Source organism: Nipponia nippon, unplaced genomic scaffold (genome assembly GCF_047370975.1).
Source record: "Nipponia nippon isolate SJK-2023a ecotype South Korea unplaced genomic scaffold, ASM4737097v1 scaffold_3, whole genome shotgun sequence".
In the NCBI taxonomy this organism is placed as follows: Eukaryota; Metazoa; Chordata; class Aves; order Pelecaniformes; family Threskiornithidae; genus Nipponia; species Nipponia nippon.
Window position 1 is genome coordinate 27848265 of NW_028262347.1, and position 19009 is coordinate 27867273.

Consider the following 19009-nt stretch of genomic DNA (forward strand, 5'->3'; position numbering starts at 1 on the left):
TCACTGACACAAAACTATACTAATCAAGGAAAATGCATCCACTTCTAACCAGAAAAAATAGTTTAAGTGTTGAAAAAAGTGAATTATTATGGAAGTAAAATGCTGCAGGTGTACTATAAAATTCAAAGGCCTTAGTGACCTATTGTAAGGGGACATCGCCATAAACCCCTCCTCCTTCAGATCAGACTTAAGTCACCATATGCTTTCTATACTCAAACATACAGACTTAGTGCTGCAGGACTAAAACAGGGATCAAAAGCATTAACCTAGGAAAAGCCATACCAATGCTCACCTTCACCTGCCTGACCCTGCAACTTCTGGGAATTTTTCATAGGTGGGCAGAGGAAATTGTACAAATGGGGTCTTACAGAAACTGCTCCCTTAAAATGTTCCTAAGCAAATGTCTCACCTGGCACCTCTGAAAGATAGCAGTGAACCACAGTGTATTCAGGATAATCAAGTCCATGCATCTCTGGAGTGAGCTGACCCAGGAAAAGTCTTGTATGAATTGTTATGTGCTCAATAACAAGGCACAAACCATTTGATTGTTAGCACTTAAAGAAGTATCAGCTTAAGATACCACCTACGTGAGGTATTTAGAATATCCATCTATGAACCCTTTTACTGAGTGTAAGCTAGTGCCTATCCATATAGACTTCTGGCAGAATTTATTAATTATTTATAGCAAAAAATCAATATAAAGGAGACCCCAATCTCTCAATAAATGATCACCTCTACTTACTTTTTAAGAAACCATAAACCAGCAAGAGAAGCAGCTACCTGTGACCAAAGAAAACAGAGTCAATTTTTTGTCTTGTCATATTGTGTACTTTTTCTTACTTATCTTTTTTCACTGAATTTATAATTGTTTGTAGAGAGAGCATTATAAATGGATGGAAGTCAAACTTCCTTGAAGCAAAAACCTTGTCATATCTGCTCCTCTTTCCACAGAAACCATTTAGTGCATCCCACCAGGAAAGCTACATTTAGACTTGTATTACATCAGGTTCTCAAGTGCCTAAATATTCTTTTATTGTTTTTTACCGTACTATTAACAAAGGCTTGCTAATGCATTCCTAATGACAAGGAACATTCACTGTATGCTTTAGCATATTTTAAGTTTTAAAGATTAATATTTCTTGATGGCCCTAAAAGAGTAAGTCTCTCAATATCTTCAAAGGCAGCTATTCAAATATGAATGTCAAACCTTTAACATTGTTATTTTTGCATTGTTGTTCTTGCTAGCTGATATCTACATTTGATATATCTATTTGTCTGATATTGCTTGGCTGCTAGTTTTACATAATTCTTCTTGGGACCTACAAAACAAAACAATCCATTCTAAATCTAAAATAGCATCTCTAGCATTTCCACGGTAGTCCCATCCAGCACTGAAGGGTGTCAAAACTCCACTTTCAGCTTACTTGTCACGACTTTCTCAGTTCAGCACTTGGATGTTCATCACTAGCCTCTCTTCGTTGCCTAAGGTCAGAAGGGTATAAAGTCTTAGCACAGGCCACATAACCACTTGGCACGGTATTTCATCTCATGCACAGAGATTTGCTAAAGGTTATATAGTCTGTGCTATGACTAAATATCTTCCAGCCCATTAATTTATCAATAGGCTTTTACTTAAGCAACAGTCACACTGGAAAGTTTAACTTAGATGGATACATTTGACATAAGATTTGTTTTCCAATTAGAAGATGAGGCTTTGAATTATTTAAAAAGGTTTTAGTCTAATTTAAAAGTAAAAATTTGTAATGAAGATTAGAAATGTATGCTGAATATATGGGGATAAATCTGACATACCTCAAAGTTAAAATTTCCTTTTCCCCTACAACTCATATTCAGCTTTGCTGTTGTAGGTTTACACAGCCATTTTCCACTACTATGAAAATAAAACTTACATGATAAGAACAGCTACACATCTAAATACTGTCATGCTTTTGGACGTGATTTAAAAATTTGGGATCTCAAACTAGATCTAAGCTCCAGGCTTTATTCCTGGTCCAAAAGAACTAATTTAAATCGCCTGCAACATAACATTAGTGTAAATTCAGGATACCATCAATCGTATCCTTCTCCAGGTTTGACGATACTAGAAGTTTGAATGCCACCACAGAACTGCTAAAAATATTTCACTGACACAATCAGACAGAAACTAGGCCTATATTCCTAATGGATTCTTCTCTTCTTTCAGTTCATGTTGAAAAACGCCAAGAGAAATTGGTACCATATTTTATAAGTTGACATATGAATACAGTCTCATTAATCTCCCAGTCTTTTCTCCAAAACATGTTCCTTCCCTCAGAAAAACATTTGATTTAGGATATTAACTGTAAAAGAGGACACTATGAGATTCTGTGTATATGCTAAAAGTCTTTTGTAAATTGGGAGACAAGACAAAAAGCAGGCAATTTCTGTTACAAAAAAAACAGTCAGACTTGCATGATCAGGCAGATGTTCTTCGGCACTTTTTCTGACAGCGTTTTCCACTGTACTTGGGAAAAGTCTTCTCTGCATGCTGCAGGAACACCTCATCCATCCTTAAATGCCCTCACAGGCATTCAGCTCTCTGCCATACTCACCACTCTTCTTTCGCAAGGAGCAAAGCTACTAACTCATTTTTGAAAGCAGTTCTCCAGAATTTATGTATGTGCTCATCAAAAAAATTCTAGTAATTATTGTTGCTAACCCCCCAAAGCTCTACAAAGATATCTTTTAAGAGAAAATGGAAGACTATTCACCTGTGAACAAGAGACCTGCATAGAGCAACAGTTCTTATTTATGGTACCACACAGCAGAAAACAACTGAGATAATTTGAGAAGGTGGGTCTTCTGCTGCTGTGCACTAATCAGTATCTTTGGTGAGAAATGCTCATCTAAACAGTAGAAAAGTCACTGCAATATCATTTAACAGCAGTTGCCAATAAGTGATACCTACATGAGCTAATGTCTTGATGCTTTATCCATTTATCCTTTTGTCACAAACAACATAGTTTGAACAAACATCATTTGCAGTAACATGACATCAAGCACAGATTTTCTTACCTCAACTAAGAAGACAGTCACACACAAAATTAGAACAAAAATCAAGTTTTTGTGGATGGTAACATATCTGAAATAGGTATTCCATGTGGTAACAGTACCCATGCTTTCAGCATCATCAGTAAAGCATTCCTGTCAAAGAATCGATAAGACCATAGTCAGAAGGCTAATAATATTTATATATGAGAATTTCTGACACATGAATGCTGACATTCTGTCCGCTAATTCACTCCAAATAATTGAACTGCAGCATTCAAATTGGCTGATAATGGCTGGAGAGGAAGGTACTGCCTGGTTGAGTCATCTTTGATATAACAACACAGTTTAGAGATTATTTGAAATTTTCAGACAACACTGAAAGAAACAACCAAGATTGTCCAGCACTACTTGAAGCCCAGAAATGGTTAATCAATATCTATTTGCTTTCAATGGAGATTGTATTGTGCTGTTAGAGTAAATTTGTAAACACTCAGATGGTTTTTTTTTCTGCTGAGATCAATAAAGCAAAAGAAAAAATGGGCAGTGCCTCAGCAAATTATGAGTTTACATATTTTTTTATAGACTTTTTTCTACCTAGGAAATTGCTTTAGAAAATTTTCCTATCCTGTGATAATCAGGTGTCAGTTTTGAAAATGAAAGGAGTTCATCATGACCAGTTGATAGTTATTAGAAAAAAGGAATTTTGGTCCAGTTCTTGGTATAAAACTCAACCTTAATTGCATAATTCCCAGCACATCCATAAAAACAGAGTAAAATCCAGCTTACTCCTCTGTTCATTATCTATATCAGAATATAAGAGCTAAGCAGTCTGACAAATTTGTCAAATTTGATCAAATTCCAGTTTTAAAAACTGGGCTAGTACTTCAAATGTATTTTTTTTTCATGAGTCTTAACGTTTCAAATGTCAATTTTACATAAATGTTTTAAAACAATGTTTTTCCATGTTATGGTTTCAAATTTAATTTTAGCATAAGTAATCTTAAAGGTAGATTAAAGTGCAGGAGATTATTAAAATTCTGTATTGAAATCCTCTACAGATAGCACTCAAAAACTATAAAAAATCAGGCAAAATACATTTTTGAGGGTTTCAATGATTCCAAGATTATATTTGAGTTAAAAAAAATTCACCAATATTCCAAAAAGATATTCCACAGAGAAGTACTGTGTTAGGAATGACATAGTCAGGCAGAAAAATATATAAGGAGTATATTGCACTGAACTATCACCATATCAAAAACCAAGATGAATGTAAATCAACACTCACCTTCAAATCCTCTTCATTGATTTCATCAGTTATGTCCAAGACACTGTCTCGAGACAAGCGCCTGGAGTAGATATCTATCTCAGAAGACAGATTTGTCTGAGGCACCATAGACATTTTCCGAAATGTTGTACTTCCCTTTTTGGAAAAGTTAGGTCCATAGTTCGCAGAGGTGCCCGTCATCAGGTTTAACACAGATTGCCTCCTCCGACCTTGCAGCATATGGTCGGTGTTCAGCATGTTACTCCGAAGCAGACCTACATCTCCCTGTTCCAAATCAGGTACCAGAGAGAGCCTCCTTTCTGGTGGGTCATTGTGGCCATCTTCTATCCCATTGACCTGCATCCCATTCCTTTGCACTACTGAGAACTTCCTACTTGCATTAAGGGGGTTAATAATTATGGAGTTCTTCCTTTTGTCATTAAAATCTGATGTTTGTTTAAAAGATTGCTTCTTTATTTCATTTCGTGATCCCATGCCTTCTCCTTCAATGGAAAATCGTCGGAGAGTCTCGGTTAGAATAGAATTTCTTCTCTCTGCACTGAACTGATCAAAAGAATCAAATCCCATCAGCTCTGAGCTGAAGTCTGGCCGTTGACCCTGAAGTTCAGAAAATGTTCCATAGAAATAGCAGCTCCCCTCATGTAAAATTAATATTTTGTCAGCAATCTTTAAATGTTCCAGTTTTGAAGTAACCAAGATCCTAGTTTTATTCGCCATCAACTTGCACACACAGCTATAAAAGATGAAAGTGTTAAAAATTAGATTCTTTTCTTCATGATTAAATGTTGCTTTTATCCCGTTCACTTTCAATCTATTTGCTTTTACCTGCCCCCCTCCCAGTACGAGCAGTCTTGGGTGCTCCCTCAAACTACAAAGGAGGTGGTGAGGCTGAGATGTGTAAAGGGTGAGTACTTTATCTCAGAAACCAAAAAAAGAGGGAAAATTTAATCATTTTCAGGTCAATCCAAAATGCACAGTTCAACATGAAAATGAAATGTTCCTTTTCATCTTAGGGTTACTTAGATCTTTTGCTACCAAACTTAAACGTATTAGCTCGATTTCAAAACTTCAAACTTATGGTGACTGAAAAGCTCATGGATAGCAGTGTGTGTCCTTAGTGTTCTGAGCTACACCACCAGCACAAGCCAAAAGTCTCTGGTTTTGGCCAACCTGCTGCCAGTCTCTTGGTCAGCGGGCACTTTCAGGTGACCAGTCTTTCAGCGATTAGAAAAACAAGACAAAATATAGCTTTTTGTAAAAATTTATACTTAGAAAGCAGGTAAGTGTTTTAAAATTGAAGCCTTTCTGGTACACCGACACACCAGATAGAAAGCCATACACTTGGGAGTAATAGATTATAGCAGGCTTAATACGTTGAGATGGAAGAGGGAGCAGTAATGCTCACACCTGGCCCAGGCTTGATCCCAGCACAGTACGCTGTCCTACTGCCAACAAAATACTCAGTCATGAGAATCACTAACAATAAACATCCCCAAAAGCTACAATTTTGATCACTTCAGTATTTTTGTACTGTTATTAAATTTCTGTTCTTGGTTTTACTTTCTGCTGCTTGGTGGGATTCTTAAATACAATCTATCAAAACATACGGTACCTTTCAAATATCTCTTTTTCTGTAAAAATGTCTAAATGTCCAAAAGGAGAATCCAGGAGATACAAATCAGCATCTTTGTACACTGCTCTGAACAGAGAAAATGGAAACACATTAACTTTCATAAGTGTTATAAATTAACATAAATATAACTTAAAAAGAATGCCTTTACAGGTTTGTCTCAAAAACTTGTAATTAATAGACTTCTCTACAGCATCAATACAGAGCTGGAGTTCAACGTTAAATGTGCTTATAAGACACCTTTCAACAAAGCCTTTCCTTGCTGCAGACCACATTACAAACTGACTCAATTTTCCATTAATTTCTCTGCAATCAAAGGAAGCCATCCACAGGTTACTCTAAAGATCTGTTTATGGCCTGAAGCTGACAATCCCCATCAGTGTACAACGACCATTTAAATGGTAATTTAGTACCTACTGTAACATCTACTGGTGCCTGAGGGAATGTTACATATATGTAGATAAGTGCGTGAAAAGACTGAAGTCTCAGCACTTAGTTTTAAAAGTACTTGGAAATAACTGGTGGGCAAAGCCAAGTGTATTAGTGAGCCACGATCTTGCAAACATTATCTGAAATGGGACTGTACAATATTTCGAGTTCACGACATGAAAAACTATTTGTAACATTAGGATCTTAAGCTGTATGTGCCTGGACATGGCTCACTGAGACGTAAACCTGTGGTTAAAAGGAGGTTTTTTTAAATCAATTTCAACAGAAGTTCAAAAAAGGCCCCTTGCCTTCCTCTGTGAGTATGAAAATCATGATGTGATATGAATCAGGGTATAATTAGTAAAGAAAATTTGGACAGCTGCATTTCAGTACTTTTTAAAGTATTCTAAAAATTAAGTTTAAAATCATTATGTTAAACAATGTGAAAATATTTAACCACAAGGAGAAAAAGCCCTCAATAATAGTATATTATGTTAATAAACCAAGCAACTTTATTGAAAAATCCTCTGTCATGATGGATTTCACTGACCATACATTATGACGTAGTGGCTGCACAACAACAAAAAGTTCAGACTGTTCTTGGCGCTTTCATCAGCAAAAAGTTTGCAGGTTTTTTCCTGGAATAATGGTAGCACTCAAATTATTGCTTTAATTTGTATGTTGGACTTAGTAGCTATACATGACCGGCTTTAGGATTTCAGGCCAGTGAGCTAGCTCAAACCCAGGTCATGCACTGTTTTTCTCCCTTGGTCCTTTCTTTCCCCCGGTTGTAGCTGCAGGCACTGACAGTGCTCTGTAAGAAAGGTGGACTCAGGCAATCTCCATCTGCTTCTCATGATGACTGGTTGATGGCACTTCCAGCAGGGATTGTAATTTCACATGACTTTGCACAGAGTACACCAGACACATGTATGCAGCCAGTTCAAGCAAATAACATCCAGCTTATCGTCATTGCAGATGGGTACAACCCAGGGCTGCAATCCTAAATTTTCTCCTCTAGCTTTCTCAGAGCTCCATCTGCCACCCACACCTCAACACCTTCACACTTTGCTGTATGCTGAGCTTAGACTGGAGCCCAAATAAAATGTAAAGCAGCCCAGCCACTGTTTTGGGGACATTTATTTTTAAAATAATAACTATATAGTTGACAATAAATATATCAGTTCTGTGACCCTCCAGTGAATGAGCTGTGACCATCTGAAAAGTGACAGCCATGATTATTCATAGAATCTGGGAAATACTTCCCATAAATGTTGCATTTTAAATGAAAAACTAAGTGAGTTTTGTTGTTTGGGCGTTTTTTGCTCTGAAAGCTTTGCCTGCTCCTCCCCTCCTCTCTTATCTTACTGCATAAAACAGAACCATCCATATGCCTCTTCCCTCTCACAAATCTGCTAGAAATATCTACATTGAAAGCCTCTCTATTTTAATGAACCCATCTTTTAGCCTCACACAGACATAGAATCATAGAATGCTTTGGGATGGAAGGGATCTTTAAAGGTCATCTAGTCCAACCCCCCTGCAATGGGCAGGGACATCTACAACTAGATCAGGTTGCTCAGAGCCCCATCCAGCCTGGCCTTGAATGTTTCCAAGGATGGAGCATCTACCACTGCTCTGGGCAACCTGTTCCAGTGTTTCACCACCCTCATCGTGAAAAATTTTTTCCTTGCGTTTAGTCTAAATCTACCCTCCTTTAGTTTAAAACCATTACCCCTTGTCCTGTCGCAGCAGGCCTTGCTAAAAAGACTATCCCCATCATGTACATCTTTCATGGGATGCCAGTGTGGATCACCATAATATGATTTCACTTCTACCCAGCGTTTCTGAGCATGGGAACCAGCACAATTTGCACAGAAATAAATGGGGCCATTTACACATCAGAGCTATCATTGCTGGATTTCTGATGATAGCTAAGTGATTACACTGAAACACATAGATAATTTATAAGACAAACACCTATGTTATTGTTCTGTAGACCTTCAAAATTACTTACTAACTTTGGAAGGTCAGACAAGGCCAGACCATTATTCATAGGTACTGACTAGCCATTGCTTTTCACTTTTTCTTTTTACAACAGAAAAAGACCAAAACTGTTAGCAACATTTTTTGAAACATAGCATTGTTTTCATTTTTGTTACCTGTAGACAGGGAGTATGTCATTAATCAATATATAAACTGCTTTGTAGAAGTGTCATAGCAGGGAAAGATCTTGGAATATTTCTTATTTGTATCTTTGTATGGGTTTTTTCGGTACTTAGAAAGATACACTTAAAGGTCTGACGCTCCAAATGGCATCTTGCATCAAGGAGGGAAAGACTCATCTTCAGCTAAGCCATAGCATGTGTCTGATGTCAAACTTTTAAAATTCAGTAAATAAATATGCAGGTGTATCACAAACACAATTACATAGCAAAACTTAGATTTCTCATAGTAAAATGAAGTTCCTGATGTACCTGGAGGATATTTATTTAGCAGGACTTGGTCCACATGTATTTAAGTGCTCAGTCATACTACTTTCCTTATACATGAAACAGTACACTACTCAGATAGCAAAATACTCACCTTGCTAGTGAGATTCGTGCTCGCTGGCCTCCACTCAGAATGATTCCACCTTCACCCAGCACTGTATAATCTTTGTCTGGGAACTTGGAAATGTCCTGTTAAAAAAATTTTTTTAAGAGTCAGACACGTATTTTCCATATCCAAGAAACTCAGGCTACAGACTGGATGGAAGCATAGTGTACAACAGTGTACAGACAGGTTAGACAGAAGTATTAAAAAAAAAAGTCCCACAGAGGCTTATTTCTTTCTTTTGTTTATGTAATCAGAAATGGTGATAAAAGAAAACATATCATTCTACTGAAGAGAACAATCATGAGCTGTAAGATCTCAAGAACAAATATTTGCCTTAATTGCTAGATCTCCATAAAAGCAAGGAACATACCTTCATACAGTATCAATCCAAGACATTAACCGTTTGAGTTTTCTGTCAAATAACAATGATAAATGCACTTGCCACTGAAGTTAGGGAGAGCAAGAAGCAAAGTCTGGATCTGAGTTCTTCAAAACCCAGAGAAATTTATACTTCAGGCAGGTTCATTAAATAAAGCTTGCACAAAATTCCTAGCCAGGAATGCCAGGAATGTTCAAGGTTTGCAAAAGGTTTGGGAGCCAAGTTCCACTGCTTGGACTGCAAGTTACTTACAATTCATGACCATGCTAAAAATGAATCTTTAGCCAGTGATAAAAACAGAAAATACCATTCCACTCTTGTGTGAGACAGAGAAAGACGAAAAGGACATCCTTGAGCCCCACTGGCAGAGGTGGCCAGAAATTTTCTTGAGAGGAGTATTTAGCACTGAAACTGAGAATCCATGCAAACCACAATAATTCTGGAAGTGGAGACATGGAGAATGGCTTGTGTGCCTGAAGGCTGTCTAGTTTTTCTACTTTTACAGTTGCTCTAACAAAAAATATTAATTCTGCCTTCAAGCCTTATCTGGCCTATGTCCTTAAGCCAATACAGTGACACCACTGTCACTGTGGTGGTGGTAGTTCCACAGGACTTCTCCCCGAAATGCGGGCTGGATGACCTCCGTGTGCCCCAGAGCGCCTAGGTTTCCAGGGGCATGCAGGAACTCAGCTGTCTGCATGCACTCTGCACCACCCACAGAAATCCTGCAGCTTCTGGGAAAAAGACTGGGAGGCACGTGAAGCACTTCCAGGGCAATACAACCTAGGATTCTAAGTTGAGCTGCTCTCTAGAAGGTCACATTTCATACAAAGTCAGATATAATCCAATTTTGATCACCCCTGCTGTGCTTTTGATGGCTAATCACTCTCTGTCGGGCAGCCTTTTGGCATTCCATGCTTCTGACATTTTGCAGAATAAATAAATAACGATCCTTCGAGAGAATATTGGTGAAGGGTCTAGAGAACAAGTCTCATGAGGAGCTGCTGAGGGAGCTGGCGTTGTTTAGTCTGGAGAAGAGAAGGCTGAGGGGAGACCTTATTACTCTCTACAACTACCTGAAAGGAGGTTGTAGCGAGGCGGGGGTCGGTCTCTTCTCTCAAGTAACAAGCGATAGGATGAGAGGAAATGGCCTCAAGCTGCGCCAGGGGAGGTTTAGTTTGGATATCAGGAAAAACTTCTTCACCGAAAGGGTAGTCGGGCACTGGAAGAGGCTGCCCAGGGAAGTGGTTGAGTCTCCATCCCTGGAGGTATTTAAAAGACGGGTAGATGTGGTGCTCAAGGACATGGTTTAGTGGTGGATTTGGCAGTGATATGTTAACGGTTGGACTCGATGATCTTAAAGGTCTTTTCCAACCTTAATGATTCTATGATTCTATGATTCTATAAATGTTTCCTTCTTCCTCCCCTGTAAATTGGCCTGACCTCAGGAAAAGAGTGAACAATGCCGTTCAGCCCTGGATCAGTGACAGACGAAAGGTCCAGCCACTCAAGGACTAGAAATTGACTGCCTGGTCTGTCAGGAAATGCGAGATTCTCCCAACTCTTTAATTTGATAATAGCGTTTACTTCCTGACTTAGAGGATTCTGACCTTAAAATCAAGATGCTCTTATGTATGGAAAAGCTATTGCAGGTGATTTTTAAATTCTTCTCATGTTAACTAGTTATTTTCCTCTCATAAAAGGAGAGCAAGTACCTGGTACTAATGTAACAGCTCAGGTATTTGCAGACAGAGGAATGTGAAAAATAGTGCCAGCAACATATTTAGAGGCAGATTTTCTGAACGTGACAAAATTGTTTTCCTATAAGTCATGAAGTATTCAGAGAGAACGTGTGAAATTCTGGCATAAAAGCTTTCCTGGCATTTATTTGAGACGACCTGCTCAGATCACTTGTGGTTTCACTATGCATGTGGGAGTCATGTTATTCATCTGTAACTTTGACATTTACCCCATACCTTCACCTGAATATTGGGATTTGCGTGGTTAAGTATCTAGATATCTAAGCTGATTTCAATTCCCTTCTCTACCAGTACTGCTGCCTATAATGGTGCTGGTGCCGTTGCTGTTTCCTGATTCTACTACTTCTTCAAAAAAAGCCCAGGTGAAGAACTGGGCCCAGTGTGTCTTCCCCTGCAAACAGGGTAAAATCCTAGCCCTACTGAAATTAATTCCAGGGCTCCCATTGTTTTAAAAGGTGGTGGGATTTTGTCAGATATATTTCTTTGCAGGTGTGTCAACATGGAATTTTAATCAGACTTTTAATGAGTTCCCCTTCTGCTCTCTTCTACCCTTCACCTCAGGATAATATATGGCATGGAACAGGCAAAGAACTTTTCAGGCTGTAATTATAATAATTAAAAAATGTTTAGTAATTTCTTTCAAAGGCGTAAACAGAGTGATAAAGTCCAATAGACACACAATGCTATTTGTTGGAACATGCATTACCTATTGTAAAAAAGTACACAGGGCTGGTCCAAATACATCCTTGCTGTCATTTTATGCAGGAAGTGAAATCAAGCCAGGGACAGACGTAATGTAATGATGCTGAATGACACAAACCCCAGCATATTAATGAAGTAGGCACTGGATTTTCTTTAATATATCTATTTTAAATGCTTAAATTGATAAACCTACTGGTAACTATTCAGAGAAGAAATCCCCCACAGTTCCCACAGACTTTAATTACTTTCATGGGTGCCTCTAATATCAGGAGCTAACAAATCTCAAGTTGCACACCCAAGGAGAAGGCACCCCCTTTAATATCTGTTTGCATTTTTAACAGTGTCAATGTCAGATTCATCTACCTCAGCAGCAAAGGGATGACCCTCATAGTATGTTTGAGCTTGGTATGGAAGAATATAGCTGAGATAGTTTAAGGTAATATCCCTTTTCAGGGTGAATGGGAAATACGGTCTCATTAAAAAAAAAGGAAAGCTCAGAATAGACTTCACACTCCAAGTCTTTTCTGTAGAATTGTTTTTTATCAAAATCATTTGATAAATCATTAGCAATAGTTAACATGATAAAGCATGACAGAAAATAGTTTCTACGAACCATGCCTTTCAGCAAATAGTTGCTTTATATATCCAAAGCTACTCAAACTATTCCAGCAGTTCTAATGATAGAACATACGTATTTTACTTATGGGGCCCCTCTTTCTTCCTTAAATATGTCCTTAATGATGTGGCTTTCGATCTTCCCTCTTCTACCTCCCCTCCAAAAAGATAAAACAGTCGTGAAACTGACGGAACAGAGCAGCGATCTTGACTGTCTCCATTTCATCTTCACTAATTCTTTCCTCTATTTCACTGCCTTTTTTTCTACAGTCCCAGTTTCTTTACCATCTCTATCCCCTTCCTTTTCTTTATTGCCATTAACATTCCCCATGTTTATTTTCACAGTTCCCAGAAAATTCCCCCATTCAAATTGCTACCTCCTTCTCACCTACCAAAGTACTCCCTTTTTTGCCTTCTTCTTTCTCTCCATTTTTTAGAGTAGCTGCCTCTAACTACCTTTGGCAATTCCCTTTCTGTAGTATGGACTATTTGCAGAAAATTAAAAGAAAAGTACTGAAGCCTTTATTGTATAAAATGCCAACTAAAGCTGAATATAAGTTAAGCAGAAGCAGCACCAAGGGTTTCAAGCAGGAGCTGCAATACTGTTCCACCCTATTTGATAATTTTTCTTTTTAATTATAAGAGGAAAATTTACTATTACCTGCTTTCTCACTAACATGATTATTTCTGTACTTTCAAGCAATCATATTCAATTCCAATATACCAACGAGGTAGAAATGGAACTGAAACAAACCTCCAGATTTGAATTCAGTGATTACTAAAAATCTTTAGATAAATGATTTGAAATACCATTTGGCAGAAAGCATAGCTTTCAATTTGTCCTGATTTTCAGAAAAGAAATTATCTTGAACATAAGACAGATATGAACTAAACCGCAAAATTTGAAGTTTTAAAGTTTTGAAATCAAGCCTTGTGTTTCATACCTACTAGTGAGCATTTCTGTTAATTTTTAACAGATGAAGAATTTTCAGTAATTTTTTATATCTTGGCTTTTGGGTAAGCAGCTTGAACATACTCGAGTCCTCATTTTCCTGAGCCAGAAGCCAGAAAACCAGTTCTCTTTAAAATATTTCAAATCAGAAATTACTTTTAAAAATTTTACTTTATTTAGGTAACTCTCCTCTCTCTGCCTATGATTCCTGAAGCTGAAGCTGTTGTTAGATTTCAGCTGAACCATATATGAAGGATTCGTGGTCCAAAAGCATAAGCTTTGTTTTCACAAGAGTTTGTGACCTCGAGCAGAGTGTCAGGCTCACCCAAAACTCACACAAATGCTGGCAAAACTCGCTTTCTCTATGGTGAAACATTCCCATGGAATAGATTTTTGAAACATGAAGTAGTCGGTATGCTGCGTGTGGGTAGGTTAAACACAGGGTAAGGGAATTAAATATGATTGCAGAAGTGACACATAAGATAGGACAACGTCCAAGGTAATCAGTCCAGAGCCCTGTACCTGAGACAGGGAAAAGGGTAGGGAGAGCTGTCTTGACTGAAACAGGTTTTTACCTAAATCCTATCAACACAAACATTGCAGAGGGGCTCTGTTAAACATATTTACTTGATCACTGATAGACTTCTTGAAGTCAGTGCATTTGGGAGTTTGAGTCTGTTTTTTTCTCTAATCAAGATGTTCCTCTGCTATAAAGAAACTGTGCTAGCCTATTTACTTCCAGTTCCCCCAGGGAACTCACTGTGTCAGCAGCTTCACAGCTGACCTGCCCATGATTTTGGGCCCCAGACAAGAATTTCAGTTAGTGGAGTCTGCTCATGCCAGTGGATCATACCAGTGCAAGGTGGAAGAAGTATAAAGGTAGCCAGCTTTTGGGCCCACGTGTCTTAGATGCAATGGTTGTAGTGGGAGATTTGACATATTATGTGGACTTTCTACCTGAAAGAGGCATTTATGCTATTTTAGCTGTTTACATTACGATGAGATGAACTTCACCTTGACATGCCTGTTGCTCTCCCCAGCTATGAAGACAGGCTGAGTAATTTGCTCTCACATAGTTTACACTGCAGACATGTACCAGATTAGGTAACCAAGCTACCTCTTAATATCCTCTTGTAGAGAATTACCTACTACAAAGCACTCAGTTCCAGACTTGAATCCTTATTGTTCCTCTCTTCCACACATTTTGTAATCTGCCAATATCCCTTGTGAAAAACAGGCACAAAAACAAGGCACAAAGTATTTCACTCACTGACATAATAACCTCTCAACTCCTACTGATTTAGTTATCTGCCAAAAAAACCCCCAAACCAACCAACGAACCTAACCAACAAAAATCAAACAAACCCAAAACCAGAAGAGACAAAAGGGGCTGGAGCAGTACAGTGGGATGCAAGGATACGGACAAGAGGAAATGGGCTCAAGTTGTGCCAGGAGAGATTTAGATTGGATATTAGGAAAAATGTCTTCACGGAGAAAGTGGTTAGGCATTGGAACAGACTGCCCAGGGAAGTGGTGCAATCACAGTCCCTGGAAGTATTCAAAAAATGTGTGGATGTGGTGCTTAGGGACATGGTTTAGAGGTGGACCAGGCAGTTAGGTTAACAGGTTGGACTCGATGATTGCAGAGGTCCCTTCCAACTTTAACGATTCTATGATACGTATTTCTGTTTCGGGGCATCCTTGACATTGCAGTGAACTCATCACCCAGGGATGGATGCCATCCCTTGCAAGGAGACGTTGAACACGCAGGAACACAAACCAGGGCTTGGCATATTGACTGTCTCTTTCTCTAGTTATTCTCTGTATAATCTAAGTTCTTAGATGAAAATGAATCTCCTGCACTCCCTGTAAAACCAGCTCAAATAAAACACAGAATCTGGCCACAAATTTCTTTAGTACTATTATATGGTTTGATTTCACATGGAAACACTTCCTCTATTTGCATGCCATGTTAAACATTACATTCAAGAGCAGCTGGTGGCTCTCAAATCAGAATACGTGTTTACTTTAAGAGTGGTAATCTCTTAAAGGTAGTTTGCCATTATGTGTTTATGGCCTCTTAGGTAACTATTGAAGGATCAAATGAACTAACTAGGTGGAAAAATATCTATCTTACCTTGCAAAAAGGTAAAAATGGAAGTAATGGAAATGTGGTTTAAAACTAATGAATTACTGCACCCCTTCAAATGGGATACGATGCCTGTTTATTTTTTAACAAGAATTAATATAACAGGCCTGCTTCTGCAGTCTTGACTGGAGAAATGCATTCTCTTAGAATAATTTTGTTCTATATTAACAGTATTTAGACATGAAGATTCCTGTTTCAACTGTCCAAAGGTTTTACCTTTTTAACTCAGCAAGTGCTAAAACCAAACAAAAATCCCACACCCTGTGTATAGTAGGCTATTAATACTGATTTTTCAACATAAAAATCTGAAAATCAAGCCACATTCCTTCCCCATTTTTCATTACATCATTAATAAAGATTTTGCAAACCCAATTGGCTACTCTTACAAATTCCCATTTATATTCATGTTATCCCTGCCATGGCATTAATAAAACCCTTCAATCTCCGGGGAAGTTACACTTGTGGAATTACTTCAAGTTTAGGAGCAAGCTTCCATAGACATATAAACTCATCCAATGCACACCTTGCGGCGGCTTTTGCTATTGAGCAATGAGAATAAAAATCAGTGAATTATGCAGGATAGTTTCTCAGGGTTAAATTTGCTCATACTTGGTCCTTAATTTGGAGTGCTAGGCAAAAGTTCACCTTCTGTTGCTAATTGATTTTTATCATGAATGTGATGAAAAGTACTTGATAAAAGGGGTAAAACACTTTGTTGGAAAAAAAAAAAAAAGGTAGCAGAAGCCGAGGCAGCACCAATTCGTCTTATCTTACTTTTTGAGTACCTTTAAGCTTGCCTATGGGGACTGTTTTTAGAAAACGAGTTCAGAGTCTGTCCTAATTACATCTTGGCTTCTCTATACCATAGCATGCTAATTTAAGATTTTAAAGGTAATAGATTTGTGATAATACCTGCACACTCAAAATTAAAACCATTCAAACAATTTATTTCAAAAAAGCTTCTGAATAAAGGACAAATGGCAAGGACTACTGATCTGTGCTGGAACAGTTTGATCTAGAAGCTGAAAGCCTTCACTTCCATATTTGCAAACTTCTAAAACTTCATTTTAGAAGATGTGTTAAATTAGATGCTCACCCTGCTTGCTTGCTAAAATATTCGCTATTTCTTGAGGAAAGGAAAAAAAGCCAAAGGCGGCAGTGGAAAAGGAACAAACAGCCCTTCTCCTATGCCTTTTCGTAAAACTTTTTTTACTGTGATGTTTCACAGAATGTATCATGTAACTTAAATGTATTGACATTCTCTCGAGTTTAGCATCACACAAGAATAAGGGCAATGTTTACACACCACTTACTTCTCACTGCAGCCGTATTTAGTTTGTGCTGGGCTTCCAGAAATATTTTTTGCCAGTAAGGCTGTTTCTATAGGATATCAAGAACACTAAGGTATCTCTTAATTACGGTCCCTTCATCTCAACTCCAAAGCAGTCTTTCTGTTGTTCTATCACTTTCCACTTCTCTCCTCTTAACCTCTCCCATTTCCAGACTCCAGCAATTAGAACCATATTGTAAAACATGATTTTACCTCCCCTGATGCCCTACTTACCCTCAAAGGAAAAATATAATCAAGAAATGTAATTATAATCAAGTCCTGAATCATTTTACACATATAAAGCAGGCTACACTACCATAAAAATATGCATATAAGCTGTACAAACAGAAATTTTAGAAGTGCCTTAGGCATGCTTTTACTGATGCACATAGAGATGCATTTAAGAACCCTTCTCATGCTTCTTCAGTATTATATATCTATACAGTGTCATCCTGAAATTATGACAAGCAGTGGGACTTAGACCTGACAAACTTCCCTCACTGAGCCTTTGACACACAACTGTCTTTAATTGTGCATCCTTTCAACAGTACAGGGTTGCACTGTGGTGTCCCTTACCCTTGGTATTCCCACATGCCAGAGAAGGCTACAGAGCAGAGCTGTGAGGACCAAGGACCATGAATGAAACCTGTGACACTGTACTGCTGCCACATGTGTGCCATCAAGCGGGACTACACTCAAAGAAGCACCATAAAAACACAGGCTTCCCATACGTAGTCTCACAAGACTGTAAGACATGATTTACTGCCTCTGACCGTTCATCAGTCACGCACCTATGTGATGGGTGTTGGGTGAGACAACAGTTATGTTATGCATGAGAAAAAAGGATACTTGAGAGACGTGTACACACTAATTCAGCCTGTAAACCCACGCACAGACTGAGATCCTAACGTATTGTGCACTACACAAACACACTTTGTCAAACTATCCTGGCAGAGTATTTATGAGGGATGCAGTTTTGCAATATATCATAATAATTTTCCTTTTAATCTTCATCTTCTGTTTAACAGTATGACATCATGAACAGGTGTACTGGCACAACTGGAGGGTAGGTGAATTGCAGTAAGGCAACAAGAATAAGGAGCTGAAGGCAGAAATCTCTTAAGCTGAGTATACAAGTCAAGGAAGTACAACATGTAGCTACCTGAACTCTTTGGACTAAAAAATGTCCCATTTTAGTGTTCTAAATTGCTAAAAACTTATGTGAGCTCATAAAAGAAAGAAATAAAAGAAAATCCTTTTGCTGCTCATAGTTTTATTGCTTTCCAGGAACGTTAATTGTGAATATTCAAAATTCATTAGAGAAGAAACCATCTTTTTAACCTTCCTTTTGATGGTTCCATACACAAATAGAACAAAATGTAAAACTGAAGAATATCTTTTAGAAAAACATCAAAAATCCTTCTTCCATCCAAGAAAAACCTACCAAAGCTCACCTGTTTTTTAGGTAATGGTTCATATAACCATATTTGCCATTCTTTAGGCCTTCACAGAATAAAAATCTATCACATAACACATTCTAACCTCTAAATAAAGATGTGATTTCCTATACAGTGAAAATTTTATTTTTGGACACCTAAAAATATGGAAAGCTCTGTGAAATATTTACTTGCACTTTCCATCTTTCATAATTACTTTGAGATAAATTTACCTCAAGTACTTAGCAACTCTAAAGAGGCCGTAAGTGACAGCTCCTTAGCAAATCAACTAAGTACCAATCCCAAAGGTCAGGCAGAAAAATGTAGCCCTGACTTTTCTGAAAATTCTCATGCACCCCAAATTATTTAAGTCACATTTGCTTAATATCATTTGCATATCTCCATAGACCTAAAACAAAGTGCAGAGCACCTTGTATGAAGTCATCCAGCTTCAGTGTTCTGTTCTGCTGATGGACAAGAACAGGCTATTCACAGTACGCCAGGAAGCCCCGAACTTATGTATGTGGTATGACGTGACCCACATAGGGTTACCTGTAGTATTCTATTGGCACTAATGAAGGCAAAGGGAAAAAGACATCAAATTTAGGAATTGGACTAGATCTTCAGTATGCTTCCTCTATAGGGTGATGGTGGAGATGGCAAAGCAAAGGGGGCATTTCACAGGTATGTTACCTTTTGCAGTAGTAACATATC

At 38.1% G+C, this 19009-nt stretch overlaps 1 protein-coding gene across 1 annotated transcript in view; it reads right to left on the bottom strand.

Annotated features, from left to right (window-relative positions):
- CFTR (CF transmembrane conductance regulator) overlaps positions 1-19009 on the bottom strand; it is a 91098-nt gene that overhangs the window by 35665 nt on the left and 36424 nt on the right. Inside the window, exons 12-16 of the mRNA XM_009466108.2 lie at positions 8961-9055; positions 5928-6014; positions 4316-5048; positions 3055-3183; positions 743-780 (exon numbers count right to left, since the gene is read on the bottom strand). Coding sequence (XP_009464383.2) covers positions 743-780; positions 3055-3183; positions 4316-5048; positions 5928-6014; positions 8961-9055 — 1082 coding nt within the window. The remainder of the gene's footprint in view (positions 1-742; positions 781-3054; positions 3184-4315; positions 5049-5927; positions 6015-8960; positions 9056-19009) is intronic.